Raw genomic sequence first — 25,020 nt, 5'->3', positions numbered from 1 at the left:
CTTTCGCATACTTGATGCAGGGACTACTAACACGTGCACGGGTGAGGGGTTGGTTTGTGTCTTCCCACAGTTGCTATGGGCGGGCACAAAGTCCAGCTAAACACCCAGATCGTCAGGGGCCCCACCTACATCCAGAAGGCAGGGCATGCTCAGGCAGGGGAGAGAGATGTGTTATATATTTCTGGTGCCTCCACTTGCTAGGAGACTTTATCTCCTTTAGGCATTCCCTGATCCTTCTAACACTTTATCCAATGTGGGGAGCTCAGCAATGGTGTCCAGATGTGCCCGGTAGTCCATGTGTATCCAGGGAGAACCTGCTCCCAATGTTTAATGTGGGTTCTTTTATTTCCTAAAGTGTCACAAACAGGTTGAAATACAGGAAAATTTCACAAAGAGAGAGAGAAATTTAAAGCGTTATTGGGGAGACATCACATGTCAGCCCGGATCCATGTCCCTGAGCCATAAAACCCAGCAAGTTTTGTGCTTGATTTTCAAAGGGGAGGGAGTGCACGGAATAGGGTGTGGAGTCCGCGAAGTCAGTACCTGTGGAACTGCCCCCACAATGGCTGGCTCTCCCACAACTGTGGCCATAGTGAAGACGCTGGTGTCATCTGCTCAGGTGGGTCTCTAAGACTTTGGGTTTCCTCTCTTGGGGTAGATTTTGCTCAGGAAGTGAGGTCTTAATATATTCTAATCTCCTCACTCAGAGCTTTTTCAACCTTTCCTGTATTTCTGATATCTCCTTAGCTCTCTCCTAGGAAACTGCATGAGTCCTTGCCACATTACCAGATTTTGAGGAGTTCAGGGAGAAAAATGGGCCAAAGTGTAATAAGGGTCACGTCTTCGTTCACCTACTGAGGCAGCACAAGCAGAGAGAGAAGAGGAAAGTGCTGGGTCTTTGCCTTTTAGTGTGGCTGGAAAGGAATAGCTGGGGTCAGGCTGTTCATGAAGATAGTGGTTGATTTGGGTTGGGGCTTTGCAGGCTGCATAGGAGCATGATATCTGCTTGGCTTCTGTTGATGGCCTCAGGCTTCTTTAGTTCCTGGCAGAAGGAGATGGGGAGCTGTCCTGGGCAGAGGTCACATGGCAAGTGAAGGAAGCAAGAGAGGGCAAGAGGGAGGGCCCAGACTCTTCAACCACCAGCTCTTGCTAGGAACTAAGAGAAGAACTCACCCTTGACCAGAGAAGGCACTAAGTGATTCATAAAGGGTTGGCCTCCATGACCCAGACATGGGACATCAGGCCTCACCTCTATACTTGGGGTTTCCAATCCCAAAATGAGTCTTGGATGGGACAAACATCCAATCTATAGCACACTGTCTCTCCAAAGTTCCGCCTTTCCCCTACTGAAAGGTTTAGGTGAGGGTGAGGTGGATGCAGCACATATAGGCGTTGGGGGAGGGTCGATCTCACTGGGAGGAGCCCAGAAGCAAAGGCTCATGCTGGGAAGGGAGGGTCTTCTGGTGAGGCCCAGTAAGGAGGCCTCAGACTGGAAACACAAGGCTTGGAATGCAGATCTGTGTCTGTCCATGTCTGGCCTGGGTTTTGGGAGTGTGAATGCTTGACTGCAATTCCCTCCAGAGAACTGCAGTGTCCTGCCTGTGCACTGGTCAGGTGTGGGGTGGGCAGTGCCCGTGAGACCTGCTGAGCAAAGCCTTGTTCTGAATGACTGTGGGCTGGGCTGGAAGATCATAGGCTGGATTTTTGCTAGAGTGGCCTCTTCATACTTGCTGACTCAGGGACTGCTAAGACATGCAAGGGAGAGGGTTGGTTTTGTGTCAACCTGATTACTATGGGCAGACACAAACTTAATCACTTTGGAGCTGGCAGTAGTGGCAGGATCTGCCCAGACATCTTCCAAGGAGCATCCTTGTGGGGACGTGCATGGCAATGCCCCTCCCTCTTGATGGGGACCTAGCATAGACTGAACGCATGACCTGTTTAGCTCCTTCCACCTTTGTTCCAGTTTTGCCAGCTTCTGTGTAGTACATCTGATCTGACCTCCTTTCTCACAGCCGCCCAGTCCCATTTGACGCCCAGGTCAGGTGATTCCCCAGTGTCCTTCCTTGGGATATCCCTTTTCTTTCTGCACAATTGTCCTTTTTCCCACTCTGCAGAGCCCTCCTTCTTATCTGTGGGTCATACTATTTTCCCTGCTCTGTAACTGAGACCCTAGCATGAAGCTTCTTAACAAGACATGGTTAAGAAGGTATGATCTTTCTAAAAATTGAGAGTGATTGCCAAAGTCTCCTGGGAAGGCAATGTCAGCTATAGCCTTAAACATGACTGTCCGTGGGCAAGCAATGTCAGTGCAGGCCTGATACCTCCATTCCTCACTCCTTCAAACACCCCCAGATGCGGCAGGGCCCCGTCTACCTCCAGAAAGGCAGAGGCCGTGCTCTGGCAGGGAGAGATATATTAGATATTTCTGGTGCCTCCACTTGCCAGGAGACTTTATACTCCTTTGGGCAGCTCCCCGATCCTTCTAACATTTTAGTTTCAAGTGTGAGAGTCTCAGCAATGGTGTCCAATGTGCTCATCAGTCCATGTGTCTGTGGATGGGGCAGGTAAACCCTTTGTAGCTGAGAAGAGGATATTCCACACTTCAGAGGTAGGAGGGATCGGACTGGTCTCCAGCGAGGCCTATGTCCCTGGCTGTGCTCCTTGAGCTACAGACTTGGGCAGACACCTGGGGAGCAAGTGGCAGGAACCAGAAGTCGAGTAGTTTTCATGATGCTTGCCTTGCCCAGAGATCTTTCCTTTTGGAGTTTTTCACCCTCAACTTTAATTCTAGCCTTTGTCTTTGTTGCAATTTACAGACCTGTTGTCGACCAGCACCTTACCTGCATCGACAGTAGGTAAATAATCCTCTCACCCCTCCCTAGGGCTCACTCTCTACCTCTGGACAAATGTTTTGAATGAAAATGATAGGATGAGGGTCAAGGTGGGCCCTTCTCTGTTTCATGTCCCTGTGCATTGAGTGAGAGGAAGTTGGAGTCTCGGGGGAGCCAGTCCTGGGTCAGGTGTTGGAGGGTGGATGGTGTTGGTGACCTGTCTCCTGTGGGACCCTGTTCCAAGTATCAGGAAATATCCTCATTCAGGTGCTCAGGACAAGCCCTGGAGGGCTCCCTACTCCTGGGACCTCATTCCTGGCCCTCTGGCCATGCATTGCAGACCTGTAAGGATGGGTGAAAATTTCTGTCCCTGCAGCTGACTGGCCAAGGCCTTGCCATCCCTGGTAATTTTCCAGAAGTCAGAGAGGACCACGTGGGTGCCACCAAAGTCTTCAACATGGGGACAGCATGGGCCTCGCCTCTGGAGCTGTGGAGCTCCATCCTGTGTGTGCTCAGAGTAGGGAGTGGGGCGTCCATTCCTGTCACCTCCACTGGGGTCACAGATGCTTCCCAAAAACCTGAGACTCCACAAACCCAGGCAGAATAGGGTATCACCTCTCCTTCCACTGTGATGAAGCTGAACCTCTGGTTGCAGTCATACTCAATCGTGACTGCTTGTCCAGGTGACCTTGGCCATTAGGAAGTGCCCTGAGTGTGGAATGTGCCTTAGATCCTTGACCTCATGGTAGGGATGGATGAAGGGTTCTTGTGTTCCCCTGTAGGACCTGAATCCAGTTTGGCCGTGAGGCTGGTGAATGGAAGTGACAGGTGTCAGGGCCGAGTAGAGGTCCTATACCAAGGCTCCTGGGGCACTGTGTGCGATGACAGCTGGGACACCAGTGATGCCAATGTGGTCTGCAGGCAGCTGGGCTGTGGCTGGGCCACATCAGCCCCAGGAAATGCCTGGTTTGGCCAGGGCTCAGGACCCATTGTTCTGCATGATGTGCACTGCTCAGGACACGAGTCCTACCTGTGGAGTTGCCCCCACAATGGCTGGCTCTCCCATAACTGTGGCCATCATGAAGACGCTGGTGTCATCTGCTCAGGTGGGCCTCCAAGACCTTGGGTTCCCTCTCCTAGACTGGAGTTTGCTTAGGAAGAAAATCCTAATTACATTCTGATCTCCTCACTCAAAGCTTCTTCTATGTTTCCCGTATTTATGCAGTCTTGTTAGCTCTCTGCTAAGAATCTGTATGAATTTCGCTATAGGGCCTGGTGTTCCTGTGGTCACTTAGGACAGGGGACCAAACTCAAACAATCCAGACTCTCTCCCTTTCTTGAGGCAGTGCAAGGAAGAGGCAGAAGAGAAAAGTGCTGGCTCCCCAGGGCTCCATTTCTCCCCTGCTGAGTAGCACTGGGTGAGGGTATCATGGACGCAGGACAGACAGCAAGGCAGGGGAGGATTCCTCTCGCTGCGAGGAATTCTGAACTAAAAATGCTTGTCTGGAAGTGGGTTCTCAGCTGAGACCCATTGAGGACGTCTGCAAATAGAGGCTCAAGGGTTAGGAATGTAAATGTGTGTCTCTTCTTGTCAGGCCTGGGTTGTGTGGGGTTGGAGTTCTTGACCTCAGCTCCTCTTAGAACGCTGCTGAGCATTGCCTGTGCCCCAGGTCTGGTGTGGGGAGGGCAGCCCACATGAGGCCGGCCAGGCATGGCCTTGTTATTGCCTCTGGTCCGGGCTGGAAGATCACACAAGGGATTTTGGCTGGAGTGGCTTCCTCAGCCTTGTTGACTCAGAAACGCCTAAGACATGCAAGGGAGAGGGTGGGTTTGGGGTCATCCTGGTTACCCTGGGCAGACACAAAGTTAATCACCTCAGAGCTGGCAATAGTGGACAGGATCTGCCTCGACCCTTTACACGGTGCATCTCTGTGGGGATGGCATGGCAATGTCCCTGCCTGTGTGATCGGAACTAGGATGGACTGAGTGTCACACTTGCCCATTTCTTTCCCTCCTCGTTCCAGTTTTGCAGACTTCTGTGTAACGTGCCTGATCTGACCTTCTCTTCTCTTTCTCACAGTTTCCCAGTCCCAGTCGACACCCGGTCCAGGTAAGTTTCCAGTGTCCTTCCTCAAAACGTCCCTTCTCTTTCTGCCCAATCACCCCTTCCCCACTCCACAGAGCTCTCCTGTTTCTGTCTGTGGATACTGTGGAGCATATTATTTCTACCCCCAACACCGGCTGTGTAACTGAGACCCCAGCACAACGCTTTTTAAACACACGTCGGATTCAGGAGGCTTCTGTCTTCTTTTCAACCCCTCTCACCTTAATGAAACAGTTTCAAACTGTCCCAGTGGACAGCCCTTACAGCTTCAGGAATTGGCCCGTGTTTAATCAGCTTTGGTCCTTTTATATTCAGGACTCACATATAGTTTCTGAAAATTGAGGGTGTCACCTTCTGAACTGTTCAAGGCATCGTCAGGGCAGGCTCAATACCCCTATCCATCGCTGCTGGAAAAATTCCAAGATTATGATGGGCCGCATTTGCATCCAAAATAGGCAGAGTTTGTGCTTGGGCAGGGAAAGGGATAATAAAAGTTTGTGGTGTCTCTGCTTAGCCAGAAACCTGATTCCTGATTGTCCCCTGGGAAGCCCCTGGTTCCCCTAACATTTTAGCTTCCAGTGTACGAGCCTCAGCAATGGCGTCTGATATCCTAGTCAGTCCATGCATCAGCAGATGTGGGATGGCATGGTGGGGAGCATCCCCTAACACATAGAAAGATACCTCAGGATTAGAGAAATGGAGGGCTCAGTCTGGTCTCCAGCAGGACCTTTGCCCCTGGATGAGTTCACAGCAGAGGAGACCTGGGCAGACACATGGGAAGCAAGTGGCAGGAACAGGAAGTGGAATTGTTTCCAGTTTGATTCCCCCTCCCACGGAACCTTTTGTTCTGGGCCTTTTCCCTTCAAGTCTAATTCTGTCTTTTTTCTTTGTTGCAATTTACAGACACTTGGCTGACCTCACCTGCGTCAACAGCAGGTAAATAATCCTCTCACCCCTCCCTAGGGCTCACTATCTCTGGACATATTTTGTGTTTCAAACTGATAGGATGCGGCTCAAGGTGGGCCCCTCTCTTTCATGTCCCTGTGGGTTGCGTGGGAGGAAGGTGGAGTCTCTGGTGAGCCAGTCCTGGGTCTGATGTTGGAGGCTGGAGGCTGCTGGTGATCTGTCTCTCATGGGACCCTGTTCCAAGTGTTCGGGAATGATCCTCATCCAGGTGCTCAGGACAAGCACTGGAGGGCTCCCTAATACTGTAGGGACCTCATTCCTGGCCTTCTGACCATGCACTGCAGACCTGCAAAAGTGCGTGAAAATTTCTATCCGTGCAGCTCTCTGGCCATGGCCCCGCTATCCCTGGCAATTTGCCAGAAACCAGAGAGGACAGCATGGGTGCCACCAAACTCTTGAACATGGGGCCAGCATGGGCCTGCCCTCTGGAGCTGTGGAGCTCCATCCTGTGTGCAGAGTAGGGAGTGGGATACCATTCCTGTCACCTCCACTGGGGTCACAGATGATTCCCCAAACTCTGAGCCTCCCTAATAAACCCGGGCAGCATAGTACATCCCCTCTCCTTCCCCTGTGATAAAGCTGAACGTCTGGTAGCAGTAATATACAATCCCTGATATTAGGGATGGATGAGGGTTCTTGTGTTCCCTGTAGGATCTGAATCTAGTTTGGCCCTAGGGCTGAGGTGAGATGGGGGAGTGACAGGTGTCAGGGCAGTGGAGGTCCTATACCAAGGCTCCTGGGGCACCGTGTGCTTGATGACTACTGGGACCTGTGAAGGTACCAATGTGGTCTGCAGGCAGCTGGGCTGTGGCTGGGCCACATCAGCCCCAGGAAATGCCCAGTTTGGCCAGGGCGGACCCATTGTCCTGGATGGCGGTCAAGCTGCTCAGGGCCTGAGTCCTGCCTGTGGAACTGTCCCCACCTGAGGCTGGCTCTCCACAACTGTAGCCATCATGAGAAGCACAGCTGGTGTCATTTGCTCGGGTGGGCCTTCAAGACCTTGGGCTCCCACTCTTAAGTTCCAGTTTGCTCGGGAAGAAAATCCTAATTACATTGTGATCTCCTCACTCAAAGCTTCTTCTCTGTTTTCTATGCTCTGTACTTTTATTTAGCTCTCTGCTAAGAATCTGTATGAATTTTGCTATAGTACCTGGTCACTTCGGCCAGGGCTCCAAACTGAGACAACCACGCAGACTTTATCCCCTTCCTGAGGTAGTGCAAGGAAGAGGCAGAAGAGAAACGTGGTGGCTCCCCAGGGATTCATTCTCCCCCTGCTGGAAGTGCTTGCTTGCCTGGGTGAGGTATGATGGACACAGCACAGACGCCCAGGGGCAGGGAGGATCCTCTGACTGCAAGGAACTCTGAACTAAAGATGCTTGTCTGGAAATGGGTTCTCAGCTGAGACCCAGTGAGGACGTCTGGAAATAGAGGCTCAAGGACTAGGAGTGCAAATGCATGTCTGTTTGTGTCAGGCCTGGGTCACATGGGGTTGGAGTCCTTGACCTCAGGTCCTCTGAGAACGCTGCAGAGCACTGCCTGTGCCCCAGGTCTGGTGTGCGGAGGGCAGCCCCCATGAAGCCAGCCAGGCATGGCTTGTTATTGCCTGTGGTCGGGTCTGGAAGATCACACAAGGCATTTGGGCTGGAGTGGCCTCCTCAGCCTTGCTGACTCAGGAACTGCCAAAACATGCAAGGGAGAGAGGGTTGGCTTTGGTCAGTCTAGTCACCCTGGGCAGGCCACAGTCACTCACCTCCGGAGGAGCTGACAATGGTGGCTGGGATCTGCCCAGACCCCTTATATGGTGCATCTCTGTGGGGATGTCCACGGCAATGCCTCTCCCTCTGTGACCGGGACTAGGATGGACTGAGTGTCAGGCTTGCCCAGTTCCTTCTACTGCTGTTTCAGTTTGCCATTTTTTTCTGTATAGTGCATCTGATCTGACCTTCTCTTTCTCACAGCTGCTCAGTCCCAGTCAACGCCGAAGCCAGGTGAGTCCCCAGCATCCTTCCTGAGGATGTCCCTTGTCTTTCTGCCCAGTTACCTCTTCCCCACTCCTCAGAGCTCTCCTGCTTCTCTGTGCAGATACTGTGGGGCATGTTATTTTCACCTCCACCACTCTGTAACTGAGACCCAGCACAGTGCTTCAACAGACCTAGGGTTCAGGAGCCTTCTGTTTTCTGTTCAATTTCTGTCAGCTTTCATGAAGCCGTTTCATACTGTACAATGGACAACCCTTACAGGTTCAGGAAGTGGCCTCGTGTTTAATGAGTTTTGGCTCCTTCATATTCAGAGCTGATATAGCGTTTCTGAGAGTGAGGAGTGATTGCCAAAGTCACCTGGGAAGACAATGTCAGTTCAAGCCTTAAACATGACTTCTGCACCATGGGCAAGCAATGTCAGTGCAGGCCTGATACCTCCATCCCTCACTCCTTCAAACAGCCCAGATTTTGCAGGGCCACATCTGCATCTAGAAAAGGCAGAGGCCATGCTTGGGCAGGGAGAGGGATAATAAATATTTCTAATGCCTCCACTTACCAAGAAACTTGAAACCCGTTTGGACGGCTCCTTGGTTTCCTAACATTTTAGCTCCAACTGTCAGAGTCTCAGCAATGGTGTCAGATGTGCCCATCAGTCCACGTATCACTGGATGGGGCAGGCTAACCCTTTGTAGCTGAGAAAGGACATCTCACACTTCAGAGGTAGGAGGGAGGAGACTGGTGTCCAGCAAGGCTTTTGCTCCTGGCTGAGCTCACTGAGCTGAAGACTTGGGCAGCACTTGGAGCAAGTGGCAGGAACCAGAAATGGAATAGTTTTCATGATGCTTGCCTGATCCAGAGACTTTTTTTTTTTTTTGTAGCTTTTCATCTTCAAGTCTAATTTTGTCCTTTCTCTTTGTTGCAATTTACAGATACTTGGCTGACCACCAACTTACTGACATCGCCAATAGGTAAATCATCCTCTCCACTCTATACATTTACTGTCTACCTCTGGACAAATGTTTCTTTTGAAAATGATAGAATGAGGCTCAAGGTGGGAGCCTCTGTTTTTCATGTTTCTGCGAGTTGCCTGGGGAGAAAGGTGGACTCGAGCTGAAGACTTGGGTAGCACTTGGAGCAAGTGGCAGGAACCAGAAATTGAATAGTTTTCATGATGCTTGCGTGATCCAGAGACTTTTTTCTTTTTTTTCTTTTTGTAGCTTTTCACCTTCAAGTCTAATTTTGTCCTTTCTCTTGCAATTTACAGATACTTGGCTCACCACCAACTTACTGACACCGCCAATAGGTAAATCATCCTCTCACTCCTCCCAGAGGCTCACTCTCTACCTCTGGACAAATGTTTCCAACTTTGAAAATGATAGGGGAATATGAGGCTCAGAGTGGGTGACTCTGTTTTCATGTTTCTCACGAGAGTGGCCTGGGAGAAAGGTGGACTCCTAGGAACCCTAGTCCTGGAGTCTGATGTTGGAGGCTGGAGGGTGCTAGTGACCTGTCTCCCACGGGATTCTGTTTTATGTAGTCAGGAAAGATCCTCATCCAGGTGCTCAGGACAAGCCCTGGAGGGCTCCCTAATCCTACTGGGACCTTGTTCTTGGCCCTCAGGCCCCAGGCTGCAGACCTGAGAAGAGTGGGGAAAGTGCCTGTCCCCGCCGCTGTCTGGCCAATGTCCTGCCATTCCTGGCACTTTGTTAGAAGCCAGAGAGGTCCTGAGTGCCATCAAACTCCTGAACATGAGGCAGGTCTCGCCCTCCTATCTGGAGCTGTGCAGCTTCATCCTGTGTGAGAATGGAGCTCAGAATGAGGTGAGGCCTCGGTCCTGTCGCTTCCAGTGGAGTCCCCAGGTGCTTTCCCAATTATGTGAGCTTCCATAGACTTGGGTAGAGTAAGACCTCACTGCTTCCTCCACTATGATGAAGCTGAACCTCTGTTTGTATTGATATTCGAAGGTGATTACCTGCCCACGTGACTTTGGCCCTGAGGAAGTGCCCTGAGTGTAGAACATTCCTTAAATCCTTGACCTCATAATCAGTATGGATGAAGGGTTCTTGTGTTCCCCTGTAGGAACTGAATCCCGGATTTGGCCCTGAGCTGGTGAATGGAGGTGACGGAGTGTCAGGGCGGTGGAGGTCTATACCCGAGGCTCCTGGGGCACCGTGTGTGTGATGACTACTGGAACCTGTGAGTGCCATGTGGTCTGCAGGCAGCTGGGCTGGCTGTAGACCCGCGTCAGCCCCAGGAAATGCCAGTTTGGCCAGGGCTCAGAGACCCATTGTCCTGGATGGCGATGCTGCTCGGGACAGGAATCCTACCTGTGGAACCTATCCCCACAGAGAGGCTAGCTCTCCCACAACTGTAGCCATCATGAAAACGCTGTGTCATTTGCTCAGAGTGGAGCCTTCCAGATGTTGAGCTGCCTCTCTTAGGTCCAATTTACACCTCAAGAAAATCCCTAATTACATTTCTGATCTCTTGTAAAGCTTCTTCTATGTTTTCTATATTTCTGTACTCTTGTTAGCTCTCTGCTAAGAATCTGTATGAATTTTGCTACAGTACCTGGTCACTTCGGCCAGGGCTCCAAACTGAGACAACCACCCAGACTTTATCCCCTTCCTGAGGTAGTGCAAGGAAGAGGCAGAAGAGAAACGTGCTGGCTCCCCAGAGATCCATTTCTCCCCCCTGCTGGTAAGCACAGGTGGGGTATCGTGGACACAGCACAGACCTTGAGTCAGGAGGATCACTCTGACTTCACCAAGGAACTCTGAACTAAAGATGCTTGTCTGGAAATGGGTTCTCAGCTACAAGACCAGTAGAGGGGCGTCTGGAAATAGAGGCTCAAGGACTAGGAGTGCAAATGCATGTCTGTTTGTGTCAGGCCTGGGTCACATCAGGTTGGAGTCCTTGACCTCAGGTCCTCTGAGAATGCTGCAGAGCACTGCCTGTACTTGGGTCTGCCGAGGTGTGGGGGCAGCCCCATGAAGCCAGCCAGGCATGGCTTGTTATTGCCTGTGGTCGGGTCTGGAAGATCACACAAGGCATTTGGGCTAGAGTGGCCTCCTCAGCCTTGCTGACTCAGGAACTGCCAAAACATGCAAGGGAGAGGGTTAGCTTTGGGTCAATCTGGTCACCCTGGGCAGACAGAGTTACTCACCTCCGAGCTGACAATAGTGGCTGGGATCTGCCCAGACCCCTTATATGGTGCATCACTGTGGGGATGTCCACGGCAATGCCTCTCCCTCTGTGACAGGGACTAGGATGGACTGAGTGTCAGGCTTGCCCAGTTCCTTCTACCTTTGTTCCAGTTTTGCCATTTTCTGTATAGTGCATCTGATCTGACCTTCTCTTTCTCACAGCTGCTCAGTCCCAGTCAACGCCCAGGCCAGGTGAGTCCCCAGCATCCTTCCTCAGGATGTCCCTTGTCTTTCAGCCCAGTTACCTCTTCCCCACTCCACAGAGCTCTCCTGCTTCTCTGGCTGCAGATGCCTGTAGGGCATGTTGGCCTCTTACCACTCTGCTTAACTGAGACTGGCACAGTGCTTCAACAGACCTAGGGTTCAGGAGCCTTCTGTTTTCTGTTCAATTTCTGTCAGCTTTCATGAAGCCGTTTCGCCTGTACAATGGACAGCCACCCTTACGGAGTTCAGGAGTGGCCTCGTGTTTTAGCCAGGTTTGGCTCCTTCATATTCCAGGCTGATATAACGTTTCACAGGGAGTGAGTGATTGCCAAAGTCACCTGGGAGAGACAATGTCAGTTTCAAGCCTTAAACATGACTTCTGCCGCTTGGGCGAAGCAATGTCAAGTCTGAGGCCTGAATACCTCATCCCTCACTCCTTCAAACAGCCGGATTTTGCAGGGCCACATCTGCATCCAGAAAAGGCAAGAGGACCATGCCAGGCAGGAGGGATGTCTAAATATTTCTGATGCCTCCACTTACCAAGAAACTTGAAACCATTTGGGCTGACTCCTTGGTTCCCTGCTTATTTAGCTCTAACTGTCAAGTCTCAGCAATGGTATGGATGTTGCCCATCAGTCCACGTATCACTGGGGCAGGCTGTGCTTGCATGCCAGCTGAAAAGGACATCTCACACTTCAGAGAGGAGTAGGAGGAGACTGGTCTCCAGCAAGGCTTTTGCTCCTGGCTGAGCTCACTGAGCTGAAGACTTGGGCAGCACTTGGAGCAAGTGGCAGGAACCAGAAATGGAATAGTTTTCATGATGCTTGCCTGATCCAGAGACTTTTTTTTTTTTTTTTTTTTGTAGCTTTTCATCTTCAAGTCTAATTTTGTCCTTTCTCTTTGTTGCAATTTACAGATACTTGGCTGACCACCAACTTACTGACACCACCAATAGGTAAATCATTCTCTCACTCCTCCCAGAGGCTCACTGTCTACCTCTGGACAAATGTTTCTTTTGAAAATGATAGAATGGAGGCTCAAGGTGGGAGCCTCTGTTTTTCATGTTTCTGCGAGTGGCCTGGGGAGAAAGGTGGACCTAGGAGCTGAGGCAGGTAGCACTTGGAACCAAGTGGCGAGACAGAGAAATGGAATAGTTTTCATGATGCTTGCAGGGTCCAGAGACTTTTTTTTTTTTTTTTTTTTTTTTTTTGTAGCTTTTCATCTTCAAGTCTAATTTTGTGTTTTTTTTCTCTTTGTTAGATTTACAGATGCTTGGCTGACCACCAGCTTACTGACGCCAGCCAATGGTAAAATCATTCTCTCCTCCTCCCAGGAGCTCACTGTCTACCTCTGGACAAATGTTTCTTTTGAAAATGATAGAAGGAGGCTCAGGTGGGAGCCTCTGTTTTTCATGTTTCTGCGAGTGGCCTGGGGAGAAAGGTGGACTCCCTGGGAACCTAGTCCTGGGTCTGATGTTGGAGGCTGGAGGGTGCTAGTGACCTGTCTCCCCCGGGATTCTGTTTTATGTAGTCAGGAAAGATCCTCATCCAGGTGCTCAGGACAACCAAGCCTGGAGGCTCCCTAATCCCTACCGCGGACCTTGTTCTAGCCTTCAGGCCACCAGACTACTGAGCCTGAGAGAGTGAAATCAGTGCTGCATCCCTGCCGCTGTCTGGGCAATATCCTGCCATTCCTGGCACTTTGTTAGAAGCCAGAGAGGACCCTGTGGGTGCCACCAAACTCCTGAACATGAGGCAGGACTCGGCTTCCTATCTGGAGCTGTGGGCTTCATCCTGTGTGAGAATGGAGCTCAGAATGAGGAGTGAGGCATCCATTCCTGTCACCTTCCCAGTGGAGTCACAGGTGCTTTCCCAATTATTTGAGCTTCCATAGAGCTTGGGCAGAGTAGGACCTCACTGCTTCTTCCACTATGATGAAGCTGAACCTCTGTTTGTATTCATATTCGAAGGTGATTACCTGCCCACGTGACTTTGGCCATGAGGAACTGCCCTGAGTGTACAACATTCCTTAAATCCTTAAATCCTTGACCTCATAATCAGTATGGATGAAGGGTTCTTGTGTTCCCCTGTAGGAACTGAATCAGTTCAATGAGGCTGGTGAATGGAGGTGACAGGTGTCAGGGGCAGTGGAGGTCCTATACCAAGGCTCCTGGGGCACGTGTGTAGTGATGACTGCTGGGACACCAATGATGCCAATGGTCTGCAGGCAGCTGGGCTGTGGCTGGGCCACGCGTCAGCCCCAGGAAATGCCGGTTTAGCCAGGGCTCAGGACCCAGTGTCCTGGATGGCGTCGCTATGGGATTGAGGAGTCCCTACCTGTGGAACTGTCCCCACAGAGGCTGGCTCTCCCACAACTGCGGCCATCATGAAGATGCTGGTGTCATTTGCTCAGGTGGGCCTTCAAGACCTTGGGCTACCTCTCTTAGGTTGGTTGCCCTGAGAGAAATCCCACTAATTGCATTGTGATCTCCTCCTCCAAGAAACTGCTTCTATGTTTTCTGTGTTTCTATCAGCCTTATTGGCTCTCTGCTAAGAATCTGTATGAATTTTGCTACAGTACCTGGTCACTTACGTGGGGCTCCAGAGCTGGACAACCACTTGGACTTTATCCCTTCCTGGGGGTGGGTGCAGGGAGAGGGCCAGGAAGAGAGAAGCGTGCTTTGGCTCCCCAGGACTCCATTTCTCCCTGCTGAGTAAGCTGGGTAGAGGTATAAATGGACACAGCACAGGCAGCAGGGGCAGGGAGGGTTCCCCTCACTGAGAGGAACTCTGAACTAAAGATGCTTGTCTGGAAATGGGTTCTCAGCTGAGACCCAGTAGGGGGCGATCTGAAATAATGACTCAAGGACTAGGAGTGCAAAATGCATGTCTATTTGTGTCAGGCCTGGGTCACATGGGGTTGGAGTCCTTGACCTCAAGGTCCTCTGAGCAGCTGCAGAGCACTGCCTGTTGGGTCCTGAATTGTGGAGGGCAGCCCATGAAACCAGCCAGGCATGGCTGTGTACCTGTGAGTGGTCTGGAAGATCACACAAGGCATTTGGGCCAAATTAGCCCTCCTCCCAGCCTTGCTGACTCAGGAACTGCCAAAACATGCAAGGGAAAGGGTTGGTTTTGGGTCAGTCTCGTCACCCTGGGCAGACAGAGTTACTCACCTCCGAGCTGACAATAGTGGCTGGGATCTGCCCAGACCCCTTATATGGTGGATCTCTGTGGGGATGTCCACGGCAACGCCTCTCCCTCTGTGACAGGGACTAGGATGGACTGAGTGTCAGTCTTGCCCAGTTCCTGCTACCTTTGTTCCAGTTTGCCATTTTTTTGTAGTGCATCTGATCAGCCTTCTCTCTTTTCTCACAGCTGCTCAGTCCCAGTCAGCATGGGCCAAGGTGAGTCCACCCAGCATCCTTCCTCAGGATGTCCCTTGTCTTTCTGCCCAGTTACCTCTTCCCCCTCCCACAGGCTCTCACACCGCTTCTCTGTGCGAATGCCTGTGGGCATTTTGTTGCCTCACCCCACCAGTCTGTAACTAAGACCCCAGCCCAGTGCTTCAACAGACCTAGGGTTCAGGAGGCCTTCTGACTTGACAATTTCTCTCAGCTTTCATGAAGCCGTTTCATACTGTACAATGGACAACCCTTACAGGTTCAGGAAGTGGCCTCGTGTTTAATGAGTTTTGGCTCCTTCATATTCAGAGCTGATATAACGTTTCTGAGAACTGAGAGTGATTGCCAAAGTCACCTGGGAAGACAATGTCAGTTCAAGCCTTAAACATGACTTCTGCCATGGGCAAGCAATGTCAGTGCAGGCCTGATACCTCCATCCCTCCTCCTTCCGGCAAGCCCAGGTGCACGGGCCACAGCTGCATCCAGAAGGCAGAGGCCGTGGCAGGCGGGAGGAGGATAATAAATATTTCTGATGCCTCCACTTGCAAGAGCTTGACACCCCTTTGGGCTGGCTCTTGGTTTCCTAACTTATTTAGCTCTAACTTTGTCAAGTCTCAGCCAATGGTGTCAGATGTGCCATCAGTCCACGTGTCACTGGATGGGGCAGGCTAACCCTTTGTAGCCGAGAGAAGGACATCTCACACTTCAGAGGTAGAAGGGAGGAGACTGTTCTCCAGCAAGGCTTTTGCTCCTGGCTAAGCTCACTGAGCTGGAGACTTGGGCAGCACTTGGAGCAAGTGGCAGGAACCAGAAATTGAATAGTGTTCATGATGCTTGCCTGATCCAGAGACTTTTTTTCTTTTTTTTCTTTTTGTAGCTTTTCACCTTCAAGTCTAATTTTGTCCTTTCTCTTTGTTGCAATTTACAGATACTTGGCTCACCACCAACTTACCCAGCTACGTAATGGGTAAATCATCCTCTCACTCCTCCCAGAGGCTCACTCTCTACCTCTGGACAAATGTTTCTTTTGAAAATGATAGAGATAAGGGCTCCAGGTGGGTGACTCTGTTTTTGATGTTTCTGCGAGTTGCCTGGGGAGAATGGTGGACTCCCTGGAACCTAGTCCTGGGTCTGATGTTGGAGGTTGGAGGGTGCTAGTGACCTGTCGAGTTCTGTTTTGTAGTCCAGGAAAGATCCTCATCCAGGTGCTCAGGACAAGCCCTGCAGGGTTCCCTAATCCTACTGGGACCTTGTTCCTGGCCCTCAGGCCCCAGTCTGCAGATGTGAGAACAGTGGGGAAAGTGCCTGTCCCATAGCTGTCTAGCCAAGAATCCTGCCATTTACAGCATTTGGTAGAAGCCAGAGAGGACCCTGTGGGTGCCACCAAACTCCTGAACATGAGTCAGGTCTCGGCCTCCCATCTGGAGCTGTGTAGCTTCATCCTGTGTGAGAATGGAGCTCAGAATGAGGAGTGAGGCATCCATTCCTATCACCTTCAGTGCAGTCACAGGTGCTTTCCCAGTGTTGAGCTTTCATAGAGTTGGGCAGAGTAGGACCTCACTGCTGCTTCCACTATGATGAAGCTGAACCTCTGTTTGTATTCATATTCGAAGGTGATTACCTGCCCACGTGACTTTGGCCTGAGGAAATTGCCCTGTGAGTGTAAGACATTCCTTAAATCCTTGACCTCATAATCAGTATGGATGAAGGGTTCTTGTAATTTCCCCTGGATCTGAATCCAGTTTGGCCCTGAGGCTAGTGAATGGAGGTGACAGGTGTCAGGGCCGAGTGGAGGTCCTATACCGAGGCTCCTGGGGCACCGTGTGTGATGACTACTGGGACACCAGTAGTGTGTGGTCTGCAGGCAGCTGGGCTGTGGCTGGAGCCCACGTCAGCTGGAGCAGTACCTGGTTTTGGCCAGGCTCAGGACCATAGTTCTGGATGGCGTGCACTGCTCAGGACAGGAGTCCCTACCTGGAACTGTCTACAGGCTGGCTCTCCTGACTGTAAGCCATCCTTGAAGCCTTTGGTGTCATCTGCTCAGGTGGGTCTCCAAGACTTTCCAGACGCAAGAATGGGCTCCCTCTCTTGGGGTGGGGTTTGCTCCAGAGGAAAGTCGTAATTACATTCTGATCTCCTTACTCGAAGCTTCTTCTGTGTTTCCTATGTTTCTGAAGACCTGTTAGTTTTCTGCTAAGGATCCATATGAATTCACTGCCTGGTGTTCCTATGGTCACTTAGGAGAGATGGCCACAAACTCACACAGCAATCCAGACTTTATCCCCTTCCTGAGGCAGTGCACGGAAGAGGCAGAAGAGAAAACTGCTGGCTCCCCAGGGTTCCATTTCTCCCCTGCTGAGTAACAGTGGGTGAGGGTATGGTAGCCACTGCACAGACAGCGGGGCGGAGGAGGGATCCTCTCCTTGGGAGAGGCTCATGGTAAGGAAAGGACATATTTTGGGGTAGGGAATTCTCACTTAAGGCCCCAGTAAGGAGCATTTGGATTGGAGGCATATGGGCTAGGAGTGTAAATGTGTAGCTGTGCATGTGTGACCTGGTTCTTGGTCAGTTTCAACTCCTTCCAAAGAACTGAAGTGCATTGTCTGTCTAGCAAGCCTGGTGTTGGGAGGGCAGCCCCCATGAGATCGCCAGGCAAACCCTTGTTATTACCTGTGGTTTGGGATGGAAGATCACACAGGAGATTTTTGCTGGAGTGGTATCCTGAGACTTGCTGACTTGGTGAATTGCTAAAACCTGCAAGGGAAAGGGTTGGTTTTGGTTCAACTTGGACATCACATCCAGACACAGAGTTAATCGCCTTGGAGCTGGAAATGGTGGGCAGAATCTGCTTGGACCCCTTCTAAGGAGCATCTTCGAGTCCAGCCAAAGCACTGGCATTCAGCAGGTCTGAGTGAAACTCCTGGGTCTTGCTTGAAGCCTCTGACCACTCCTTACCTCATTCGATGTGGAAGGTTCCCTTATTTACCAGTTGTCAATTGATCTTTAAAGAGGATTTATTATTAGGGATGCTTTTGTTTGCACATGGCAGGAACTGAACTCAAACTCTCTTTAGCTAGAAAGGAATTCATTGGCTCAGGTATCCAGAATGTTTAGTGGTGGATCTGGAGCTTCAGGTACAGCTGGTTCCAGAAGTTCCAAGTCTTTTTTCCCTATGCTTTGCTTACATCTACTCTTTTATCTGTGTGGGCTTCACTATCAACTTGCTTTTTGCATATGGCTGAAAGACAGCAGAGGGCAGCCCCAAGTCTATATCCCACCAGGAGAAGGAGTCAGTCTGTCCCAGTACCTCTGGCTGACAAGGCCTGGGAGGACTCTGATTGACCTGCTTGTCAACAGGTGCTTTCTTCCAAACCATCTCTATTAGCTCTGATGGCTCAGCCAGAGTTCTATACCTATCTTTGTGTTCCCTTGGGGCGATGGGAAGGATGGCGGCACTAGGCTGTACTTGAACCTTGTAGGATGCTACTTTTTAAAATAGGAATGACTGTTTCTATTAAAATAAAAAACAGGCAGGATGTTTGAGACAGAGTCAGCAGTCCCTTAGTTGGACCCTTCCTTTCCTTTGATACTCTCTGCTCTTTGTTGGCTGACGTTACCCCTCTGTCCCAAGACGGAACCTTCCCTCTCCCTGGCTGTTGTCCATGTTCGTTACCATCATCTCTATCTAGTTCCAGGACTTTTTCATTATCCCCAACTGAAAGCTCTTACCCCTTAACCATTCATAATCCATTCCTCTTTCCCTCAGCTCCTGGCAACCACTAATCTGCTTTCTGTCTCTGTATACAGACTTTACTAAGAACCCTGATCATTTTCTGTGAATGGAATCATAGCCTTTTCTGTCTGGCTTCATTCACTTAACATAATGTTTCCAAGGTTCATTCATGTTTTAGCATGTGTCAGAACTTCATTACTTTTAATTGCCAACTAATATTCCATTGTATGGCCATACCATCTTTTGTCTATCCATTTATCAGCTTATGGACGTTTGGATTGCTTCCATCTTTTGGCTGTTGTGAATAAGGCTGCTATGAACATTAGTGTATGATTTTTTGTTTGCACTTGTGTTTCCAATTTTGGGAGATATATACCTAGGAGTGGGATTGCTGGGTAATAGGGTAATTATGTTTAATTTATTGTGGAAACACCGAACAGTTGCCATAGCTGCTGCACCAATTTACTTTCCCCCCAGCAATGCCTGAGAATTCTGATTCCTCTATATCCTCACCAACACTTGTTATGATGTCTTTTTCATCATGGCCATCCTAGTGGGTGTAAGGTGGTATTTCATGGTGTTTTGATTTGCATTTCCCTGATTACTAATGATGCTGAGCATCTTTTCATGTGTTGGTGGGCCCTTTGTATATATTCTTGGGAGAAGAGTGGCTTTGTTTTATAGATACTAAGCTGAAGACCAGAAGAACTAGACTAATATCAGTATCTTAGCCCAGCTCCTGAGCTCACTGGACAGGGTTCAGTTACACAGAGGGATCAGGATGCCTGGCCCAGTGTTGTGTCTAGCATGTGACATTCCTTCATGGAGGCCTAACTCTGCCATTTTTCCTCCACTCTCAGGCATAGGCACCTCTAGGTATGCACAACTAAGTGTTATCATAGTCACTTCTGCCCACTGTCCCTGTAGTGCATGGTATTCAGTGGGTCCAGGTTTTGTTTCAGATTGAAGGCAAGCTGTGGGTTTGAAAGTGACTCAGGAACAAGCCTCAAGCCTGATGGGGTGGTCCCTGTGCGCAGAGTGAGTCAGCCAGAGGTGGAGAGGTAGAATCTCCCAAGAACCAGGTCCTAGGGCTACACCTTGCCAGGCAAGTGGGAGCTGGTCTCGGTTGCATCCTGCTGCAGGGGCGCTTGAGCCCAGTGGTCCCTGCAGATCCAGGCTGATGGCTCCTGCACTTTAACCTCTGAATTTGAAGGCCTGGCTCAGCACTTGAATTTCTGGGCACTGAGATAACTCCATTGGAGAACATGCACAGCTCAGTCCATGCCCAAAGGTTCTAGAAGACAGCCCTTAAGGATAACATGTTGAAGAACAGGCTTCCATCAATGTCTATGCTGCTGGAGAACATTGACTGGAGACCTAGAAACCTTGGCCTTCTGGAAGAATTCAGAACTTCACTCTGACCTCAGATCCTCTCCCTTTAGGAGATACAGGAGAGAGTGAATTTTCCTGTCTCTTCTAGAATCCAATTCTGGTGTGGCCCTGAGGCTTGTGAATGGAGGTGACAGGTGTCAGGAGTGGAGGTCCTATACCAAGGCTCCTGGGGCACCATGTGTGATGACAGCTGGGACACCAATGATGCCAATGTGGTCTGCAGGGAGCTGGGCTGTGGCTGGGCCATGTCAGGCCCTGGAAATGCCCAGTCTGGTCAGGGCTCAGGACCCATTGTCCTGGATGATGTGCGCTGCTCAGGGAACGAGTCCTACCTGTGGAGCTGCCCCCACAATGACTGGCTCTCCCACAACTGTCAGCATAGTGAAGCCACTGTCATCTGTTCAGATGGGCCTCCAAGACTTGGGCCTCTATTTTAGTGCATGGTTTTCTCCATGACAAGGCTTCTCTTTGCACTAGCCTCCTCCCAGCCTGAGCTTCTCTTCTAGATGGCCAGTTTCTCTGATACCTCAACAGGGCAAGAACATCAGCAAATGTTGTCGATGTCTTTGACTTTTATGGGTAGGCACTAGCTTCTTCCTTACATAGGTTCCTATAGCAAACAAGGGTTCAGTCCACTTTCAGCTGTAAGAGTGAATTCTTCAAACACCTTTTTTTGAGACTAACCCTTAATGTTTATGTCTACTGTTCCACTCTCCTGGATGACTCTTGGGGAGCATTTCTAAGTGACAAGGTGGGGACAGACACTCAACATTTATCTCGCTCATCATCCTGGGCACTGGGACTGACTCATGTTTTCTTCTTTTCCTTGCAGCCACCCAAATAAATTCTACTACGTCAGGTGAGTCTGCTCCACCCAGCCTAGCAATATTTGTCTTGGAAATTCCACCCTCTCTTGTTTCCAGAAGTAGGAGGAGTAGGGTAAGTTCCCCCTGAGGGGTAATTTCTCTCTGAGGGCTCAGACCTTTGTTAGGGTGACGAGCTGAGTTCCCACTGCCATCACTCTCATGTCTGGCTCACTGCAGAGGGCCCCTGTGGCCTCCTGCTATTGCCTGCTGATAGTGCTAAGTGCTGGTAGAGATGCTGCTGCGGAAGGAGGCTTTGGTCCTCCCATTATTTCAGATGAAAATAACTGTCTAAATTAACCTATGGAAAATTGGGACCTTCATTTTAGAAACATAGCCAAGCGATACTTCTGCATGTATTTGTCAAATGAAGAATTCTTTCACTTTGAGGGAGACATCCCCAACATGTTTTTATGCCACAGTGAAAATATCCTGGGCCAAATATGTTGGGAGGTGCTACATACTCTAGACCTTACTGGCCATGAACAGTGTAAACTGGAATGGTCAAGGCTCTGAGAAGTCCTGTACTAAGGAAAAGGATTTAACTTTGTCAGTCATACAAATGACTATGGAATGGAAAAATTATCTAGTAAATTCCTAAACAGCTTCATTATTTTTCTAGATTGGTGGCATCCAACAACTACAATCACTACAAGTAAGTATCACATTTTCCACCTGAACCATAGGTCATGCATTTCTTATCCTCAAGCTTGGCTAGCCATGAGTGAATGCTCTGCCCCCACCCCAGCCTTCCTCAATTTGCACATAGCCCTGGCCTGTCCCACTACACCCTTCACGTCTTCATTTGAATCAATGAGATAAGTATTCTTAAAATAATCAACTTAAAGGCTTTTATTTTGGGGGGTATCTCCAAAGCTTTGGGAAGAAGAAGGGAGACAAATAGTAAATGGATAATTTTACTACAAATTATGCTTTTCCATGTCATTTTTATTTCACTATATGGATATGTTTCAATAGATTTTCATTGCTTTTAAAAAATAGTAGAACTACTTTTCTGTGTTATTAAATCTTTTCTCACAATCATTTTAATGCCTGTATTGTATTCTACTATAGAGATATGCCATGAATTATTTGACAAATCCTCAGATACTAGATATTTGTTTGTATTTCTTCATTACTGTAAATGATTTTGTGATGAAGAATATTTTTATAGACAATTTTTTTGCATACCTCACTAATTTTTCCTTTAGGATATAAATGGGTGGACTGGACTAAAGTCAACATCAACATAGTGCCTGGTACATAGAATGTACTCCATACATACTAACTTTTACTGTGTTAGGTATTTTAAGATCTTGCTGTGTGTATGGTCCCACTACCATCAAGAATGGTTGTAAAATTATGTAATGATGTAACAGACAAAGTGATCTTCTTCCTCAGAGCTCACAGTATTATTTAATACACAACCAACTAGAAAATTACAGTTGTGACAAGTGTTTCCAAGGAAAAGTTCAGTGTGCAAAGAGGAAGTATTAGTAGAGATCTTCCTTGACTGGGGGGTTAGGGGAAGTTCCTTATGGAAGTGACATTTAAGCTGGGAGTTAATAGAGGAGCAGGTTCATTTACTGAAGTGTCTTCTAACTAGAAGGAATGCTTTGAAGGCCCTAGGCTGGGAAGGAGCTTGGCTCTTTGAAGGAGAGTGGGGTGGGGGCAAGGAGGGACTGCAGGAAATCTGTTGGGTGAGGCCAGATCATTCAGGGCCTTGTGGGTGGGTTAAGACTTCCATCTTTATCCTAAAGGTAGGGAGGCTGTGGAAAGATTTTAATCTTGAGAATTAGCTAATTGTAAATATATTTGCAAAAGATCATGTTTATCTTTTCTGCCAAACTGCATTTCCTGAAGGCAGGGGCCATATGTGCCTTTTCCATAATGTATCCTTATTATGCAGCATTGTGTCTGCCTTTCAAGAACTATTTATTGAAAGAATAAATGAATGAATGGATAAATTAATGAATACATACATAATTACTGTTGGCATTTTGGCATACATTCCATACACTATACACACACACATACACAGTATGGCATGCTTTATATCCCATTGTATAACCCATCATTTTCATTTAAGTGTATATAATACTTTTTTCATGACCTTAAAATTAGCATTTTTATAGCATTGAAATTATTTGTATAGAAGAAGGTTTAATGACTACACAATTTTCCACTGTATAGATATACCATCATTTAGTTAAACAGTTACTAATTGTGGGACAAAAACATTGTTTCCAATTATATTTTATAATGTTAAGTGACTATATACAATAGCATATTTTATAACTATTTCTATTTAATGTTTAGAAATATGTAATTCATATCCTTGTCTCTGAAAGTTTGACTTTATTCTTAATTATTTCCCAGTGTAGAAATAGAATAGGTGGGCAGGCCACACGATCTTCAAGAAACACTGTATTCCCACCAAATGGGAGAACACATTTCTATCTCATAAGGGACTTGTACCTATGATATATAAGTGACTCTTGTAGTCAATGATAAAAAGTCAAATAACCCAACTGAACAATGAGCAAAAGACCTAAAAGGTATTTCTCTACAGAAGATTCACAGATGGCAGAGAAGGCATTGGAAAGATGCTCAATGTCATTAGCCGTCAAGGAAATGCAAATGAAACACCCAGTAGGTGGGTCGTAGTCAAAAAGCCAGATCATAGCAAGTGTTGATGAGGATATGGAGAAATTGGAAACCTTATGCATGGCTTCAGGGAATGTGAAATGGTACAGCCACTTTGAGAAGCAGTTTGGTGGCTCCCCAAAAGGTTAGACCTGGAGTCACCATATGACCCACCACTTGAACTCCTAGGCATATACCCAGGAGACATGAAAACATATGTCCACACAGAAACTTGTATGTGAATGTTCAGGACAGCTTCATTCGTAGTAGCCAAATGTGAACGCAATGCATATGTTCCTCATGGTGAATCGAGAAACAAGTATGATACGTCCATGCAGTGGAGTATTATTTGGCAATAAAAATGAATTTAATAGTGGCCGGACGCGGTGGCCCACGCCTGTAATCCCAGCACTTTGGGAGGCTGAGATGGGTGGATTGGCTGAGGTCAGGACTTCGAGACCAGCCTAGCCAACATGGTGAAACCCTGTCTCTACTAAAAATACAAAAATTAGCTGGGCGTGATGGTGGGCGGCTGTAATCCCAGCTACTTGGGAGGCTGGGGCAGGAGAATCGCTTGAATCTGGGAAGCGGAGGTTGCAGTGAGCTGAGATCGTGCCATTGCACTCTAGCCTGGGCTACAAGAGCGAAACTCCACCTCAAAAAAAAAAAAAAAAAAAAAAAAGAATTTAATACTGATTTATGCTACAACATGATGAACTTTGAAAACATGTTGAGAAGTAAGTCAAAAAAGACTACCATATTGTACAATTTGTTTTATATGAAATGTCCAGAATAGTCAAATCTATAGAGACAGAAAAGTAGATCAGTGGTTGCCAGGAATGGAGGGTGTTGAGAAGAAATGGGGAGTGATTGCTAATCACTCCTAAACAAGGTTTCTTTTTAGGGTGACGAAAATAATCTAAAACTGTGGTGATTTCAGAGCTCTGAGTATGCTAAAAACCATGGACTTGTCTCCTTAGAAAAACTAAACGAAGAGTTATGAAAAAGAAAAAAACCACGTTTTAATTTATATCACTGAGTGTGCACATTTTTAAAAAATTTTTATTACTGTAAACCACCCACAAAATGTTTGACTGTTTAGTATTTATCCCTTTCTGATAAATAGCAATAGCTAATATTGCTGGGTGCTTATGTGCCTGGCACTCTCTAAGAGTTTATATAGACATAGAAACATATCTCATGTTTAGGTATAAATGTTCATATATACATATCTTATTTGATACCCGTAAGAGTCTGATGAGGCAGATGCCATTACCACTCTCATTTTTCTGATGAGGAAACTGAGGCAGAGAAGTTAAGTAACTGGCTCCGGATCATGGAGCTGATAGAGGCAGAGCCAAGATGCAAACCCAGGCTTCTTGTTGCAGAAACGCTGCTCCTAACCCAACGTTGTGCTACTTGTGAATTGATAAGAGTCCTGTGCTCATGGGAGACACTAGGGAACACCCTGTATTATGGAGTGCTCTCCACGGGTCGGTGCTGTGCTCAGCCGGGACTATCCCACGTCCCTGTCTGTAGCGGATTGAACAATGATAGCAGTCACTTTGTTGCTTTCTTGGCGTTTTTGCTAGAGGTGACACATGCTCCCTCTGAAGCTTAGGTCACCTCCTCCCAGAGGATTGCTGTCCAGGCCCAACAGGGAAAGCAGACTCGAATCAAAGCTCCTAATACT

At 48.5% G+C, this 25,020-nt stretch overlaps 1 protein-coding gene across 1 annotated transcript in view; it reads left to right on the top strand.

Moving 5' to 3' along the window:
* The window catches only part of DMBT1 (deleted in malignant brain tumors 1), an 87,332-nt gene that overhangs the window by 42,219 nt on the left and 20,093 nt on the right, over positions 1 to 25,020 (top strand). The window contains 26 exon segments of the mRNA XM_031651915.1: positions 537 to 679; positions 2,795 to 2,854; positions 3,251 to 3,351; positions 3,565 to 3,940; positions 4,915 to 4,944; positions 5,842 to 5,874; positions 6,556 to 6,785; positions 6,788 to 6,865; positions 6,867 to 7,002; positions 7,863 to 7,892; positions 9,594 to 9,703; positions 9,963 to 10,002; positions 10,102 to 10,273; positions 11,252 to 11,281; positions 11,740 to 11,775; positions 13,398 to 13,435; positions 13,438 to 13,470; positions 13,473 to 13,509; positions 13,511 to 13,547; positions 13,549 to 13,739; positions 16,403 to 16,542; positions 16,545 to 16,583; positions 19,907 to 19,957; positions 19,960 to 20,220; positions 20,648 to 20,677; positions 21,304 to 21,336. Coding sequence (XP_031507775.1) covers positions 537 to 679; positions 2,795 to 2,854; positions 3,251 to 3,351; positions 3,565 to 3,940; positions 4,915 to 4,944; positions 5,842 to 5,874; positions 6,556 to 6,785; positions 6,788 to 6,865; positions 6,867 to 7,002; positions 7,863 to 7,892; positions 9,594 to 9,703; positions 9,963 to 10,002; positions 10,102 to 10,273; positions 11,252 to 11,281; positions 11,740 to 11,775; positions 13,398 to 13,435; positions 13,438 to 13,470; positions 13,473 to 13,509; positions 13,511 to 13,547; positions 13,549 to 13,739; positions 16,403 to 16,542; positions 16,545 to 16,583; positions 19,907 to 19,957; positions 19,960 to 20,220; positions 20,648 to 20,677; positions 21,304 to 21,336 — 2,495 coding nt within the window.

The sequence above is a fragment of the Papio anubis genome, chromosome 11 (assembly GCF_008728515.1).
Source record: "Papio anubis isolate 15944 chromosome 11, Panubis1.0, whole genome shotgun sequence".
NCBI lineage: Eukaryota > Metazoa > Chordata > Mammalia > Primates > Cercopithecidae > Papio > Papio anubis.
Note: the sequence above shows the minus strand (reverse complement) of the source record. Positions and strands in the feature narration are given on the sequence as shown.